Source organism: Aphelocoma coerulescens, chromosome 8, assembly GCF_041296385.1.
Source record: "Aphelocoma coerulescens isolate FSJ_1873_10779 chromosome 8, UR_Acoe_1.0, whole genome shotgun sequence".
Classification (NCBI taxonomy): domain Eukaryota; kingdom Metazoa; phylum Chordata; class Aves; order Passeriformes; family Corvidae; genus Aphelocoma; species Aphelocoma coerulescens.
Genome location: NC_091022.1, coordinates 8,424,134 through 8,439,077, shown reverse-complemented (window position 1 = coordinate 8,439,077; position 14,944 = coordinate 8,424,134). Strand labels below are relative to the sequence as shown.

At 41.6% G+C, this 14,944-nt stretch overlaps 1 protein-coding gene across 2 annotated transcripts in view; it reads left to right on the top strand.

Moving 5' to 3' along the window:
- Positions 1-14,944, top strand: part of NOTCH2 (notch receptor 2) — an 83,399-nt gene that overhangs the window by 21,636 nt on the left and 46,819 nt on the right. For both annotated transcript variants that reach the window (XM_069022331.1, XM_069022332.1), the window contains exon 5: positions 4,772-4,894. In XM_069022331.1, the coding sequence (XP_068878432.1) occupies positions 4,772-4,894 (123 nt within the window). The remainder of the gene's footprint in view (positions 1-4,771; positions 4,895-14,944) is intronic.

Here is a 14,944-nt window from a genome sequence, read left to right as displayed (position 1 = left end):
ACAGGTCTGTGTGGAAAGGGTATTTAGAATTTGTGAAAAATGTTCTCTTTTTGGAGACCTTTGTCTTGAGGTGTTGTCTGAAATGACATTAAATGTACGTTGCCAACCTTAGTGTCTGCACAACTACTTTCTGGGTTGTCTGAGCAAGCATGTGACTTTGAAGAATTTAGCAAAGTCAACCTTAAAATAGAAGGATGGATCATCTTTATTTTTGAAAGCGATTATTCTAACTATGCTTGAAGGGAGAGTGCTTTGAAAGAGTCTTTGAAAATGCAGTATCTTAACTAACAGTTACCCTGGAGGAATTTATTGCTTTTCTGCTTTGCATCTTTTTAAAATGAAATTATAAATCAAGTCTCTCTGGATTAGCAGTCTTGTCCAGAAGTTCAGAATTTTCTTAAAAGTCATATCTGTTTAGCCAGTTCAAGGACTTTAAGGCCTCATGCAGGAGCAGTGTGGTGGGGGGAAGAAGAGAGAAAGATGAAGTTGGAAGGACTTGATCCTGTAAAGCTGATGAGACAGTTTGCTTTAGTGATTCTCTTACAGGGGCACGAGACTGAGTAGGAGCAGATTTTCCCTTAGACAAGTGTGTGGGCTGGCTGAAATATAGTCAGGAAATGAAAATGAGATTACTATAGTAACAGCTACACACCTACACTCCTCACACATTTTGGATTATTAGCTGTCTTTTCTGACTTGTTACACAGTGTTTATAGTGGGAGTGAGTTAATGTGGCTCTGAGAGCCTTTACTTTTCTATTTCCTGTATTTGTTTAAGTTGGCCATGCTGTTTTGCTAGCTTGATTTTTAAAGCTAGTCATTTGAAAAACAGCAAAAAAGGGAGCTGTTGGAGAGGCCCAAATGCTTACATTAAACTGATAAAGATAGGGCACCCAGCCATTTCTTTCCCCTCTTAGTGCAGAGCATGCAGAGCAAAATTTCTGAAGTGTTGGAAAAGGTTCAGTCTGGGAAGGAAAGGTCAACAGAAAGAGAAGAGAAATGGTGGCCTGTCACGCCTAGGGAGGATGTGAACAAGGCCTGCTCCTCTGGAAGAGTGTGCCAAGATTATGGACTAGAAATTCCTCTTTAGACTCCGTCTCTGAATTGGAGCAATGTCGATGATACTGTGACTATAAATGGAATTGCTCTGGCCCTTCTGGACTGCCTTAAGATGGTGCCATCGCTCAGCGTTGTGGCCACAGAGGCAGGAGGCAGTTATGTATCTTGAACTGCTGGAGTGGTTTTTGATGGGATTTTGCATCTTGTGACCTGTAAAACTACTTTGAAGAAACTGTGCCCAAGCAGCAATTTAGGCATAATTAGGCTACTCCTGCACTGGCTCTGAAATGGGTTCTTGTTTTCTGTAGATGTTTCCTTCTTAGCGTTTCAGTGAGTTTAATCTTTTTGTAAATACAGATAGGTGAAAGTGAGAGCTTGAAAAGGTAGGAAAAACCTAGAACCTGGAGTTGTATGTCACAGCAGCTTTTTCTACTGTCATACAAGTACTGTTTATGTACAGTGTAGTCCAGCTGCTATTTAAAATTCACAGGTTCCCATGTCACTTGTGGATATACACAAACAAATTCTGCATTAGGTAATCCATGAAGTCATGTGTGTTAAGTCAGCATTTGGTGGCAAGCATCAAGTGAAGTTATATATATACACTGTTGGTATTGCATCTGTCTGGAAGGTAACCTCATTTTTATCTAGCGTAATCATTTTTCCTCTGGGCTTTGTTGATTTAGGTAGAAACAGGATTGTAGACAAAGTGAGCATGTTAGGTCAATCATAACAGTGTAGTAGTGAAAAAAAAAAATTCCTTGAAGGAGATGTAACCTGAAGCATTAGCAACTCCTTTGAATATAAGAATGAGCTCGTAGTTATAAATATTTGACAAAAAAGGACTTCATTTGGCAAGTAACCTTTAATGGAATGTTAAACAAGTCAATAGAGGAAGTTCTTAGCTGGGAAAGTGATTATTCATTGTTATCCATCAAAATAATTACCCATTAACTAAGATAAGGACCCTAGGGAATTCCAAGGGCTTGTTCAGGAAATGATCTGTCAGGCTGGAGCAGGCTGTTTATGAGAGCTGGAATACTTCCTGGGAAGAGGAAGTAACCTCACGCCGGTTCCTGGCCGAGCATCACGCTGTGCGGTGAGCACCATGAGTGGGGACTGACACATACGGAACTTCCTGTGGTGGGAAGCCTCTGCTTGCTGAGGTTTGGAGATGAGCTCTCAGGCTCTCCATGGCAGCAGCCTTGGGGGTTCCAGGTGGAGTGGGTGCCCCTCTGCTCCAGATGAGTAGCCTAGATGCTACCTGGAGTAGCCCAGCTTCATTTTAGCTCTCTACATCCCTTATTTCCTGTCAGCAGACCCTAAGTCTGGAAATAACCTGACATCTTTCAGGCATAATTTCCTGTCCCCAGTACTAACTGGCCCTGTAGAAAGTCTGAGGTGTAGTTTATAGGTTGAAATAAGGCTAAAGGAGTAAGATTTGGAGGGAGTTGGATGTGATGCTCTGGAACAGGGTGGAGATTTCAGATGACATAGGAATAAAGTTATCTGCCTGTGTCAGTCTGTGTACTAGGGGAGGAACAACATGCTGTTAGCAGTGGGAGCACTTTTCCCCTTGAGGTTCTCATTCCTTAGTTCGATGTGCTTGCAGATATGGAACAAAAGTCAGGATATGTATTGCAAACTGCTCTTGTGCAGGGAGAAAACACAGGACAACATGTGAGTCCCAGCACAGGGGGGAACAGGAAACAGTGTCAGGTGTCCAAATACATCAAAACAGTGAACTCTGGCTTTCTGGAAAAGAGTTAGGTTATATAACTGCAAAATTAGATCCTGGGACCCAGCTAGAGAAAAGCTCACATATCTCAGAGCAGCTGTTTGGTAGTATAACTGGTTAAAGTCTGAAAATATAGAATGGCTTGGTGAGATTTTAGTGTTGGGGTGACTTCCATGCTTTATTCTCAAAATAATTGGGCCACTTTAAATTTGTGTAAAGTACAGTGAGATAGTTTAAATGCCTGCTGTCAGAAATGTGTTTACTAGAAAGTAGGGCTGGTCTTCATATTATCTAAACTGAAGGGATAAAAACTTAAACCTTTTGTCTTTGTGTTTGTGGGTGTATTTCCACGCTGATCACATGCTGGCCTGAGTGCAGTCTGTGGTCAGTGGGATGATTCCTCCAAGTTGAAACACAAGCTGATAGGACACCCCTGAGATTTACAGCTGAACCTTTGCTCAAGCTTGGTAGCTTTATACAGTCTTAAACATAGGGATCTAAAGCTAATTGTTTTCCCTGGTAGTTGTTCCTCAGAAGCTTTTGCCAGGAAGATGCTGCTGTTATGATTAGGACTCTGGCTAAGCATATTATATTTCCTCTCTGTTATAAGCTTCTCTACTGCCATGAAATTTCTGGGATCTTGGGTGGAGGTTGGAAGGGCTTTGAAGGGAGAGAGTAATATTGAAGGTCTTTTAGTTTTGGTTTGGTTGTTTTGTTTTGTTTTTTTAATGTTGAGCCTGTTCCTTGCTGATAGATGCTAATGCACTTGATACAGCTTGGTACTTCCCAGCACTTCTGTAGAGCTGGAGAAGTTCAAGGGATGGGAATGCACATGAATCACCTCAAGTGTCTTGAGAGCAGCAGCAGTCTGGAGAAGCCGCCTCAGAGCTTTATAGTCTCAGTCTCATCTGCCACACAGCACGATCTGCATTGGACCAGATGTCACTTAGAGGGTCTGTGTGACTTGACACAGATGTTATGGAAGTGTCTGGAACAGGGCATCAAAAGTAGAGGGGTTAAAGCATAATTTTGGATGAGAGAACTGTGTCATGTTAATATTACATTCCAAAGCAGTGAAGAGGCAGAGCTGGTGTTTTAAATTAACATGTGTGTTCTGGAATCATTTACTTCATCCACATTAGCATGCATTCCACTTGTGCTTTGATAAATAGCTCTCTCATCCAGCAGAAATGGCAGGTTTATTTAATGAAGCATGAAATAAATCGGCGGGGGAAATCAAGGGGAAGACACATCATTGACAGCTCCCTTCCCTAATGTCCCCACTTCTCCTTCTTTGAAAAGGAGAGGGAGCTCTAGCAAGGGTATTTTGTCAGTGTGGCTGTGTTCATTAGGAGCCTGGATTTTCTTTGGGAAAGGGTATCTGATTTCTTCTGCTTTTCAGGCAGGGCTTAGTATCTAAGCATCACTTGGGTGGTGGCTGATTTGTTCATTGACTGACTTGTCTAACACTGAAGAGAGCCAGATCAGGAGTTCAGAAGCTCATTTTCAAAGCATGAATGATCTTTCTTTGACATATCCAAGGCAGATTGTGCTGAGGTATCCATGAAGTGAATGCCAGCACTTTTTTTGGCCATGGGAAAAACTTGTCCTGGCTGATGCTTGGTGGGCAGTGAGAAGTTTATCTCATGGTAAATGGAATGTCTTGGTCTTCACTTTGTTTGCTTTGAATGACAGTGCCCCTTAGTCACTTAAAGAGAAAATCCTCATGTCTTTTGGGTTGTGAAAACATAGTTGGCCATCTACCCATGGTAGAAGTGTTTTAACTGTGTCACCTGACCTGCATGCTATTAGCAAAGGCATTCAACAAAGTCGTGCTGCGTAGAGGTTCATCAGGATTGGGTTAACAGGGCAAATGTTTAAGAAAAAAAAGGAGGGGAAGCTTCGTGAGGGGTGAATTCTCTTCAAAAGAGGTTGGAAGCCCATTTCAGTCTGCTGTTGTTTCTGCTTTGTCCAGGTTTCGAGGGAAGCGTCTGTGGACACAACGTCGACGACTGCCCGAATCACAAGTGCCTGAACGGGGGGGTTTGTGTGGATGGGGTGAACACCTACAACTGCCGCTGCCCGCCCCAGTGGACAGGTACGTTCTGTGGGGGACCAGCACACAGACTGTGGCCCTCACCCTGTGCCTGTGGCTGCAATCAGGGGCAGATGCCAGTGTAGCCCTTAAAAGAAAGCTGTTGGCATCAAAACCACTACAACGAAGGGCAATTTCCCCATGAGTTGCACTTCTCATATGGATATACTTTGTAAATGGATAAATGTTTTCCAAAAGCACAGAACACAGCTTTGCTGTTACAGCAGTGGGCACATAACAATGCTTTGCTGATACGTTTAGGGATATTTCTAAGATGGGATAATGATCATATTGATTATAGTAATGCTGCTGAGCAACAGGGCAAATCTGAAAGGAGGCATAGGTGGGGGAAAAAGGAGGGAAGAGAAGTGGGGAAGCTTAGGGTTTTGCTACTATTATTTTTCTGCTTGACTTATTTTTATCTAGATTTCTCTGACTAGCAAAGCTACTTTTGCTACGTAGATGAGTCTAGTTTTACTCTGAGTCTGAAGGGGAAAAAAAGCATGAATTTCAAGAAAGTGTTATGCACAATATAAGGAAGCAGCTTACCGGAAACTCAGTGTCATATTTAGTTGCAAAATGTCTCCATACCTCAAAAATAAACAAATACCTCCGGTTATGGGGTGAGTTTTTTTGAGTCATACTAGTCTTTCTTAGCTGGCACACTTTTTCAGTTGAGTATGGTTTTGCGCTTATTTGAAAATCATAGGTAAAAAGAAAGACCTAAAACCAGCTTTAAAATGCTTTTTTTCCTCAGAGAACATTCATTCTCATTGTAAACAGTTTGTCATTAACTGCAAAGGAGGCTGCCAGTTAAGAACCCTCATTAACTTAAAAAAATTATATATTCTTAAGTTAAAACCACATGAGAGTGAGGTGCACCACAGCTTGCATAACTCTTTGAAACTACGTGTAAACAGGAGAAAATTAGTCCTCCCCTCAATGAGCAAGTGTCCTTGCTTCTGTACTGCTTCTCCATGTCCTGAAAGCCTGCAGAGTGAAACCTGTAAAGGAAAACATGAGAGCTTAGGTGTGGAGACAACAAACCCTTAGTAACCCCTAAAGTCTTGCTTCATTCCACAGAAATTATAAACCTTATGATTCCTAGCATCTGTCCGTAGCAAATTAATCTCAGTCTTACTCCCAAGTAGAGAGGATATAATGATCATGAGCATACAGTCTCCAAGGGGTTATTTTGGCATCATAAATTTAGCTTGGCTTACAGGATTTAGGTGGATGTCTGCTGTCAGCCAGGAATGACTTCTGCAACTTGCCTGAAAGAGGCCTTGGTGGCAATAGGCTGTGATTCTGTTTGGTTTTGTGGTAGATTGTCTCCCCAATCAACTCTGCAGTTGTGGTGATTCCGTCTCTAAACCTCTTATGGGCTCTGATTAATGTTGGGAAAAATTGTCAGACCTGTGTTGTGGCCTATCTTGTGCCATCTTTCTCCAGTGTGGATGGTCTTTCCAGAAAACCTTGTGTGTGTGAAGGATGCTTCCCTCCGGTGAAACCCTGGAAAGAGAGAGGAACTCCCGAAGTGTTATGTTCCCATGGCTTTCTAACACAATTTGATGGAATGGGCTTTCTGAGAATTTCCTTTGTTTATGGTTCAGCTGAGGTTATCAGTGCAGTAGTGGTTTTAGGTGATGGCTTCTCAAGGCTGTTGTCTTTCTAGGCTTAGGTCAGTGTGGAAATAAAAATGATCTCACAATTTAGGAAACAGCAGCTTGGCTATTTGAGCAAGGAAGGTTAGAACCTTTATGGAACTGAACTGTCCTGTCTGAAATGCTCAGTGCAAGTTTCTATGACTCCTCTCTGTCATCTCGATAGCGTTTTCTTGAAAGAAACTTTTTTTTTTTTCTGAATGGACTTCAATCCCTTTCCTGCATCTTCAATTAGAGACCAAGGAGGTGAGGAAAGCAATACACATCCAGCTTGGAGACATGAGAGGTGACACTGAGGCAGGGTACGAAGCAGGGAAGGTGGATAGAGGACTTGTGGAATAGTTTGGAGAGAAAGATGATATTTTTTCAAGATTAAACTGCAGTTGATGCTGACAGGAGTAAACAATAAAACATTAGTTATTCAGCGTTAAGGAAATGCGTAAGTGGAGGCCCATTGTTTACACAAAGGGGCTTTATAACATTTTAAATCTTCTCTAAGGTAAGTGAAGAGGGGAGAGCTGAGCAGGCAACTCTTTTGGAGTCTGTCCTGATAAATGTTATAGCTCAACAGGGCCAAACTGTGAGAATAAGCACTTCAGGAAAACAAAAGCTTCCAATGAGAAAATGAGGTTAAAAAAAAGGGGCCCAAATACGCATATCTGTAAGGAAACTTCAGCCAAAAATGAAAGGATGTTAAATTTTCTAAAAATACCTGTCAGTGTAGATGTGCTGTCTTCCTAACAGTCTCTGCTTTTAAGTATTTATCAACCATTCTTGGGGAAAATTGAGTTTGTCTGCAGTTTTAGTCTTTACTTAATCTTTGTGCTGTGGGTGATGCTCTCTTATGTTTGTTAATATAGTTTGTGCTTCATGGCACAGAGAAAACAGTCCCATTCCTTGCTAGAAAAATCAAGAAGCTGTACTGCAGCTGATCAAGAAAAGTTTTGTGTAAGGTAATACTAAAGCAACCTTTACTGAAACAGAATCTGTCCCAGTTCCTTTTGGTTACCATCTGCCTCTTGTAATTCCCTGACAGGTGGTAGGCTGGGCTACATAACTATGCATTTTTAAAAAAAAATACTCTTATTTTCTGCTTGCTCCCACCTTTGTGACACTGTTTGCTTTCAGTCTTATTTCCTGCTCCTCAAACAGAGCTCACTGCTCCTTTTCTGTTGAAGTGCCTGCCTTCTCATTCTCATTTTGCTGTTTTTTCCGTAAAGATAAAATCTTGCCTTTCAAAAACAATGATGTGAAATTCCTGCTGTCACCAGTGTTTTTGTCACCTTCAAAGTTCTCGTATTTCGTATGGTTATAGTGATTATCAATCTCATAATTTGTAACTGACAAGACAGACTCGGGTGTGTTTGTGTGAAACTGCCCCAGATCTTTCCTGCTGCTGAATGTTAACTGATTGTTGGTTTGTTTAAAGATGACTTTATCTTGTCCCAGGATACAGCCTTTGTTAGAACCAGTGTTTGTTGGGTCCTTTCAAAGCACAGTGTTGCATATGTGTAATCAAACTCCACCTTTTCAACAGTCCTGGGTGCTTTTGTGAAAGTGTGAAGTCTGTGCATGACAGGCCAGAGAATTTGGTGTAAGTGTGATTCAAGTCAAAGTTAGTCAAAAATCCTGGCTAATGTCAGGATAAAATGCCATGTGAAGGCTGTTTTATGCTGCTGTTCTGCAGCAGTTAAACCAGCCTCATTGTGGTCTGAGGAGGAAAGTCTTTACCTTCTCTCCCTGCTCCCATACACTCTTCCCTTTTCCTTGGGCTGGCTCTGGGATTCATTGGAGTGTGCCACTTTAACTCACTAATCTAGTAAAAAATCCTATCCAGCTGCTTTTTTTTCCCCCTTTCTTGCCTTTTTTTTTTTTTTTTTCCTGGGATCAGGAATTAAAATCCACAGAGCAGTCTCATGGTGAGTGGATGCAGAGGAAGTGATGGCAGTCTGGGTTGAAAGTCATATGGAAGATTAGGGTGTCCTTCCACACACATAGGGAAACCATATGAGGGTTTAAAGGATACTCAGTCATTCTAGCTACAATTCATCTAAAGAAACAAAACTTTAAAATGCACCTGTTGATTGTTGATCTAAGCTGTGCAGCTTTGGGTCAAGAAAGACATATGGAGAATTTGAGTGCCTAAGTGATTGCCAATATAAAATGCTATAAATGCTTAGGTTTTCTTGTATGTCTAAGAAAGACTCCTGCTCTCCTGAAAAGTCTGCAGTGTTTCAGAGGCTCGCTGTCAATCTGTCTTTGGCCCAAATCATGTTTCAGGAAGAGTGCACAGCAGAGATAAAGATTTGTGTCCTCCATGGAGTTAAGTCTTTTGCACAATTTGCTCCTGAAGCGGTGCATCAGAAGCTGTGGGATGAGTCTCTGGGTTTGGGGGACACTGTGCCCACTCTCAAGTGGGTTTTGGAAGACCTACATTGTAGTACTTCAGTTGCAGGCTTGGCCTGCTTGCTCCCTTTCATTATTTCTACCCCTGTGGCTGGGAAGGTGAGACTCCCATGGCAGTTGTATTTATTTAGGCTTTGTTTTCCCCTGAAAAGAGGAGTCCAGTGAACTGTATATTTTAAAATCTAGGCGACCTTTGTCTCCAAGGGAAGCACGGTGTGCTAACAGCTGACTCCACCAAAGAACTCCAGCACTGGGAGCTAGCTTAAGCAGCAAATGTTTGTCTTGAGCAGAAAAGCTCTTCAGGCAGCATGGCTATGCTTTTTAATTAAAATATCTGTTAGCTTGGTCATATGCTCTTAAACACTAGCACAAGGGTTACTTTTTCTGCAGAGCTTTAGGCAGGAATTTTCAAAGTGGGGTGTTAAGGGTTCTATTCCTATTTAATTAGAGTAATATTTGTTCCCTACCTTGGTTTTCTTTGAAAATCTCAGTCTTAAACTCTGGGCAGTCATGACTTTTCTTTACTAAGAAGGGGGATAAACATCAAAAGGCTAACATTTAACACTTTAATGTAAGGTCATATGCTCTGGTATTTTGTTTTTTAAAACTTTCTGTGCCAAATGCTACTTTCCTCAGCTTCTTTGTCACCAAAGTATACAGTGACAAGTCACATTAGTTTAGTGTTCCAATAATTGCTGCCTTCTTAGAGTACTTAGAGGCTCAAAACGTAGAGGAACTAACTGTGACAATAGGTGACATGGATCATAAATATTGAACATAGCAGTCTCCTAAATCATTAAATATACATCCTTGTTATTTTCTGGAGAGCGATGACGATTATGTGACAGAGAGCCCTGTCGGGGCTGTTCTCTTTTCCTCTCCTGGTTGTGTGATCCTAGATGACATCCCAAGACCTTTGTGTTAGCTCAGGGAGGCTGGGTCATGCTCCTGTGAGAAGTGCAGTCGTCTTCCTCAGCAGTGTAGCAGTGATGAGCTTTCTGGTGCTTTTCCAGGCTTTATTAAAAAGCATAGTGGCCTCTTTGGTACTGGCTGAGATCTGTCTGTGCCAAGCTTGACAAGTTGGCTGATGTCGCTGCAGTAGTATCTCTAAGAGACAGCTCTGAAAGAGGCCGAGAGGGATTATGATTCGTTTTCTTCTGTCATGTTTGAATTGGCAGATACAAAGGAGCAGGGAGCATGTGGCAGCCTCCAGAGTTGGCAGCTCCAAGTTTGAGTGTACAAATGATTTGAAGTGTTGGACACAAACAGACTTTATCCTGTATGCTGTTTATTTCTCTTGTGGCCCTTGATCTCAGTGTTGTGTGGAGCGGATGGATTTCAGAGGCATTAGAAGTTACACCCTTAGTCCTTTATCCAGTATGGATTCTGGAACACCTACCACAACCTCCTGTTTGCTTGGTGCTGCTTTTCATTTCCCAACTGCAAGCCTTGGGTGGGAGGTAGCAGTAATAAAACACCTGAGGTGTTAACAGCTGAGCTGATCCGATGACACAATGACAGCATCCAATTCAGACCACGCTGCTGCCTCTTCCCTTACGCCTTTGGTGACTTTCCAGGTCGGGAAATACTCTTAGCAGTCAAACGTGCCAAATGATCTCTTGTGGAGATGTCCTTAGGTTTTCAGTACATCTTTTATGTGTTTGGCACCAAAACAAGCTAGGCCAGACCCCTCTGGTGAGGCTAGGTTGGTGGATGTGTGCTGTGAGACCAGACTAATAGGTAACAGTTGTTACATCTCCAGCTGACTTGTTTCTGGCAGTTCCTGTCCCTTCCCTTGTACTTAAAATGAGGTGATTTGTCTTTGGGTAATTACTGAAGATGGGTTGCTGAGATAGCTTGAGAATATGAAGCTTTCACTGTAAGTTTTGGCTCCAACTGTTAAATTTTTTTGCCTTGCAGATCTTTTCATTTGTTTGGTATTTCCCTGATTCACTGGGTTTTCCAGAGGAGGTAAAGAGAAGGACAGAGCAGAGAGTAGCTTGGTGATGTGTATTTCCTGTAGGTTACTTCTCTGTCCTGCTGCTGTCCCCAGTCATTTCACCTGCCACCACTATATTAAACCAGTCTGTCATTAGTGCATCAGTTTTAATGAATTTTTAATGAATCATGTTCTGATCATTTGTATTACTGCCTCTGAAGAGTTCAGTCAGGCCTGCCCTCTACCCAGTAGTCTGTGGGGAGTGATTTAGGGCAGTATTTATTGGATCAGGCCGTGCATAAGTCTCTTAAAGCCCAGAGTTTTGTATCTGGGGGTTGTAAAATCCCTTGTAAAAGCCCATTAGTTCCACTGCATGCTTCCCATGTGGTTATGAAATTAAACTCTTTTCTCCACCATATTAGCCTAAAATAAACACAGATGTGTACTCTGCTCATTACAATTGTAGATTCATCTTCAATTGTTCAAATTCTATATTAAGCTCTTAAATTTTATGGTCTCTTTGATGGCATTTGACATCTATTTGAGATCTAATAAAAGCAGCACCTGAGGTTTGGGAATGGCTGCTACTGCTTTGCTGCTCTGGAAGAAAGATGCTGTAAGATCCTGGGGAAGGAGCACGTTTTTGAGAGCTGTGATGATTCTTCTTTAGAAAAGTCCTGCACGGGAAAAAATAGTTGGCTTCAGTCCTTTTTTGTGGGAAACTACTGTAATACCTAAGCACAGGGAAGACCTTTACTAAATACACATTCCACTCTGGCAGGTGCAAACAGTGCAGTCCATGGAATTCTGTATGCCCTGAAATGATCGTTGGAGTTGAAAGTATCAGTCTCATTTGTTGGATTGCCTGCAGGGAGCTGTGGAGACAGCTTTGTTGAAGGGTCTAGAATTCGGATGTAATTTGGGCATCATACTTGAGATCCCTTTCAGTATTGCCTGTTTATTGCTCAGGACATTTTGGTCTGTATAAAGGTGTTGCCTTTTTCAGAGAAGTTTGAAGCTCTCTGGTTTGAGCTACCTAGTGCCAATAAAGCAAATTATGTAAACAATGAAATATTTTCTTTTGTAGACTTTGCCATGTGCTGTATCTTCCCTGCAATAACTAGGTATTATACTCTTAATTAGCGGTCTTTCTCCCTTTGTGGAGAAAAGCACTTCCTTTATAAGTCTCATAGGAAATTTGTCTCTCCATTGGTCTGTCAGATTATGAATTCTACCTCTTTCTTCATTCAGAGGAGGTGGCTTCAATACTGCAAAATGTATTCCTGACTGAGGCTGTGCCATCGCCATTGCACAACAAGTGTTTGCATTAGTTATTGTTCCTTGCAGTCAAATGTCAGCTCAGAGATGTTTATTTTGTTGATTAAAGCTGTGATTGAGCAGAGGTCCCCACTGAGCTCTTCTAGGGAAGCTGATGTTTCCTCAAGGAGTGCCTAACCCAAACTTTCTGCTGCAAGTCTGTTTGCCTTTGTATTTTGCTTGGCGTTTGTGCATCGAGCCTCACCTGCTCTTGCACAGCCCAGCTGCCTCACTTGGTTGAATCTGTCTGAAATCCCTGGCTTCCTCTTGGAAAATATAATGTTATTTTGTTAAAGCTACCTCTGTCTACTGTTTCATCACCTCGGTCATTAATTAGATGCTCCAGTGCCTGTGTGCATTGTTACTGAGTTATTTCAAGGAGTATAGATGGTTCTGTGGGTTAAAGATTAAATGGAATGCTTTTACAAATACACAATTCAAAAACATGGGAGCTAAAGTATTTTTTATGGATACCGTTTTCCTAGAAGGCCCAATGGTTCCATGCAATTTTTCCCCTTTCCATTTGCTGAGGAGACTCACACAGGAGCATGAGGAGACTGAGCTTTGAGCTGACAGATGTACATGTTGGGTTGCACTGTCAGTGCAGATATTTTTCTTGTGTTACAAGACAGAACTGGACAGAGGAATGTCCTTCCCAGCCAGATGTGGTCTGCCAGCTGGCATCCTGAATATACACACGTGTGATTAGAGAGGAGAAGAAACTTGCACAATTCTTTGGAGTGTGGCACTGATGACCTTCTGCCATGATTAGATTTGGTTATTTATACAAATACTGTTCCTTATCTCTTAGCCCCTTCTTGAGTCTTGATAAGATGCTGTTCACCTTCTCGCTTAGTAGTCCTTTGAAACTTGGATTAAAAATGCAAACAGTTCTAATGAGCCATGCTTTCTTGAGCTACACTGGTTGTATTCAAAACAATCTCTGGAACATTCTGTGAATTAAGCCACTTTTGGAGAGTTTCTGTCTATATCTGGTTTATACTTCCCAGGTAGTCCTTTCAGGAGAGCTGGTGAGCTCTTCCCTTTGTGCTGGAGTGATAGTCTGAGATAGGTGACAAACTTCTTCAGCTACTGAGTGGATGAGGGCATAAAATCTTCTTGAAACCTGATGCTTCCGCTCACAGTGAGTCTTTTAAGACCCTGAGGACCAGTTTGCAATTCTCACCAAATTACCTTTCCAGTATCACTAAACTTGTAAGATATTATGAGTTCCAGTTCAGTCTGAGCCCACTGCTGGGGCAGTTGTGATTTTGAGAGAAATGGGACACTGCAGTCTCCTCCCAGCTCAGTTTTCAAGGAACTGATTTTTTTTTTCAAGGCACAACAAAGTATTTGCACCCTTTGCCCCACTAAATGTTTTTAGTGATTAAACTGTATTAGATCTGCTCTCAGGAGCTTTAGCCTCTGATACTCCAGCTGTGCATCAGCAGACTTTCCTGCTGGAGAGCTGTTAAGAGGCCAAGAAAATTTTCTCCTTTATGGAAAGTCTGTTCTGCCAAAGATGAAGACCTCTGATTGAACTGTCTGAAGGTCCTGCATTCAGCTGCAGGATCAATGCAGTTGGAATTGAGATTCATGCAAGCCCTCTAAGGTTTGGTAGGATCAGCTTTTGGAGATGTCTGGTGCTGCTTTCCAGGGTGACGGTTTTAGTGACTTGTTTGTTCAAGCTAATGCTCCTCACTTTCAGTGTAGGATTGTTCTAATTTTGTGTGCTGCTTTACCTGTTTTAATCAGGCTTTATTTTCTTTCTGACGTGGAGAAGGGCTGGCTGTTTCTTATCAATGAGATCTGGTACAACTACTTGAGGGAGGCCTTGAACCCCATGTCTGCCAAAAGAGAAGCTCCTGCAGTTCCTTGCAGTTCCTGAGGCTCTAAAAATGGGAGCAATCAAAGCAGCAAACATGTCTGACTTATTCCATATGGCTTTTCTGAGGGGAAATATGCAGGAAGTAACTTAGTTTCATAGTGGGCAAAAAATGCTAAGTGTTGAAGGCTGTTCCCTTTTTCTACTTCTAGTTTTCAATTTTGAAATACCACATGGACTAGCTGTTTACTTTGTACAAGGTCACTTAGAACCTGAGTTGGCATTTTACTGATTTCCCAGGCTCTGCAAATATCAAGGTCAGGCTGGGTTTTTATTACTGTCTTGGAGTAAATTGTTTCCTTTCTTGTTGTCTTTTGCATGTATGTTTCTACATTTCCATTAAAATATTGTTCAGTAAGTGTATTCATACTTCACTAGTTTAGCCTATGTTTGTTGCTATGTGTCTTTTAGAAATTTAATTGAAACTAGCAAGAGCACAAGAAAAGAAACACCTACACAAACTTGCAGATGGATGAATTAACATTCAGTATTTGTGGCATTCAGAAGTCACTTGGGTTACAGGGATGTGTATTACGCCGTGCAGTTTGTACGATCCATAATGGCCTTTGCACTTGGAAGTTGAATTTCAGTTCTGTGAATGAAGGACTTGATTCTTCCTGAAACTCTTAACAAGCAGAAAATAAGCTTGCCAACTACTTGGCTACAAATAAATATATTTAATTTTGTTACAGTTAAGTCAAAGCAGCATCCCATAAATAAACTGTTTCAGAGAACTCTTGTCTCATTTGATTTCAAATCTCAGTAACCTGGCAGAAGTTTTCAATTAAGAACAAGGTCTTTTCATTAAAATACTCAATAGTAAAATGCAATAGTTAATTGTT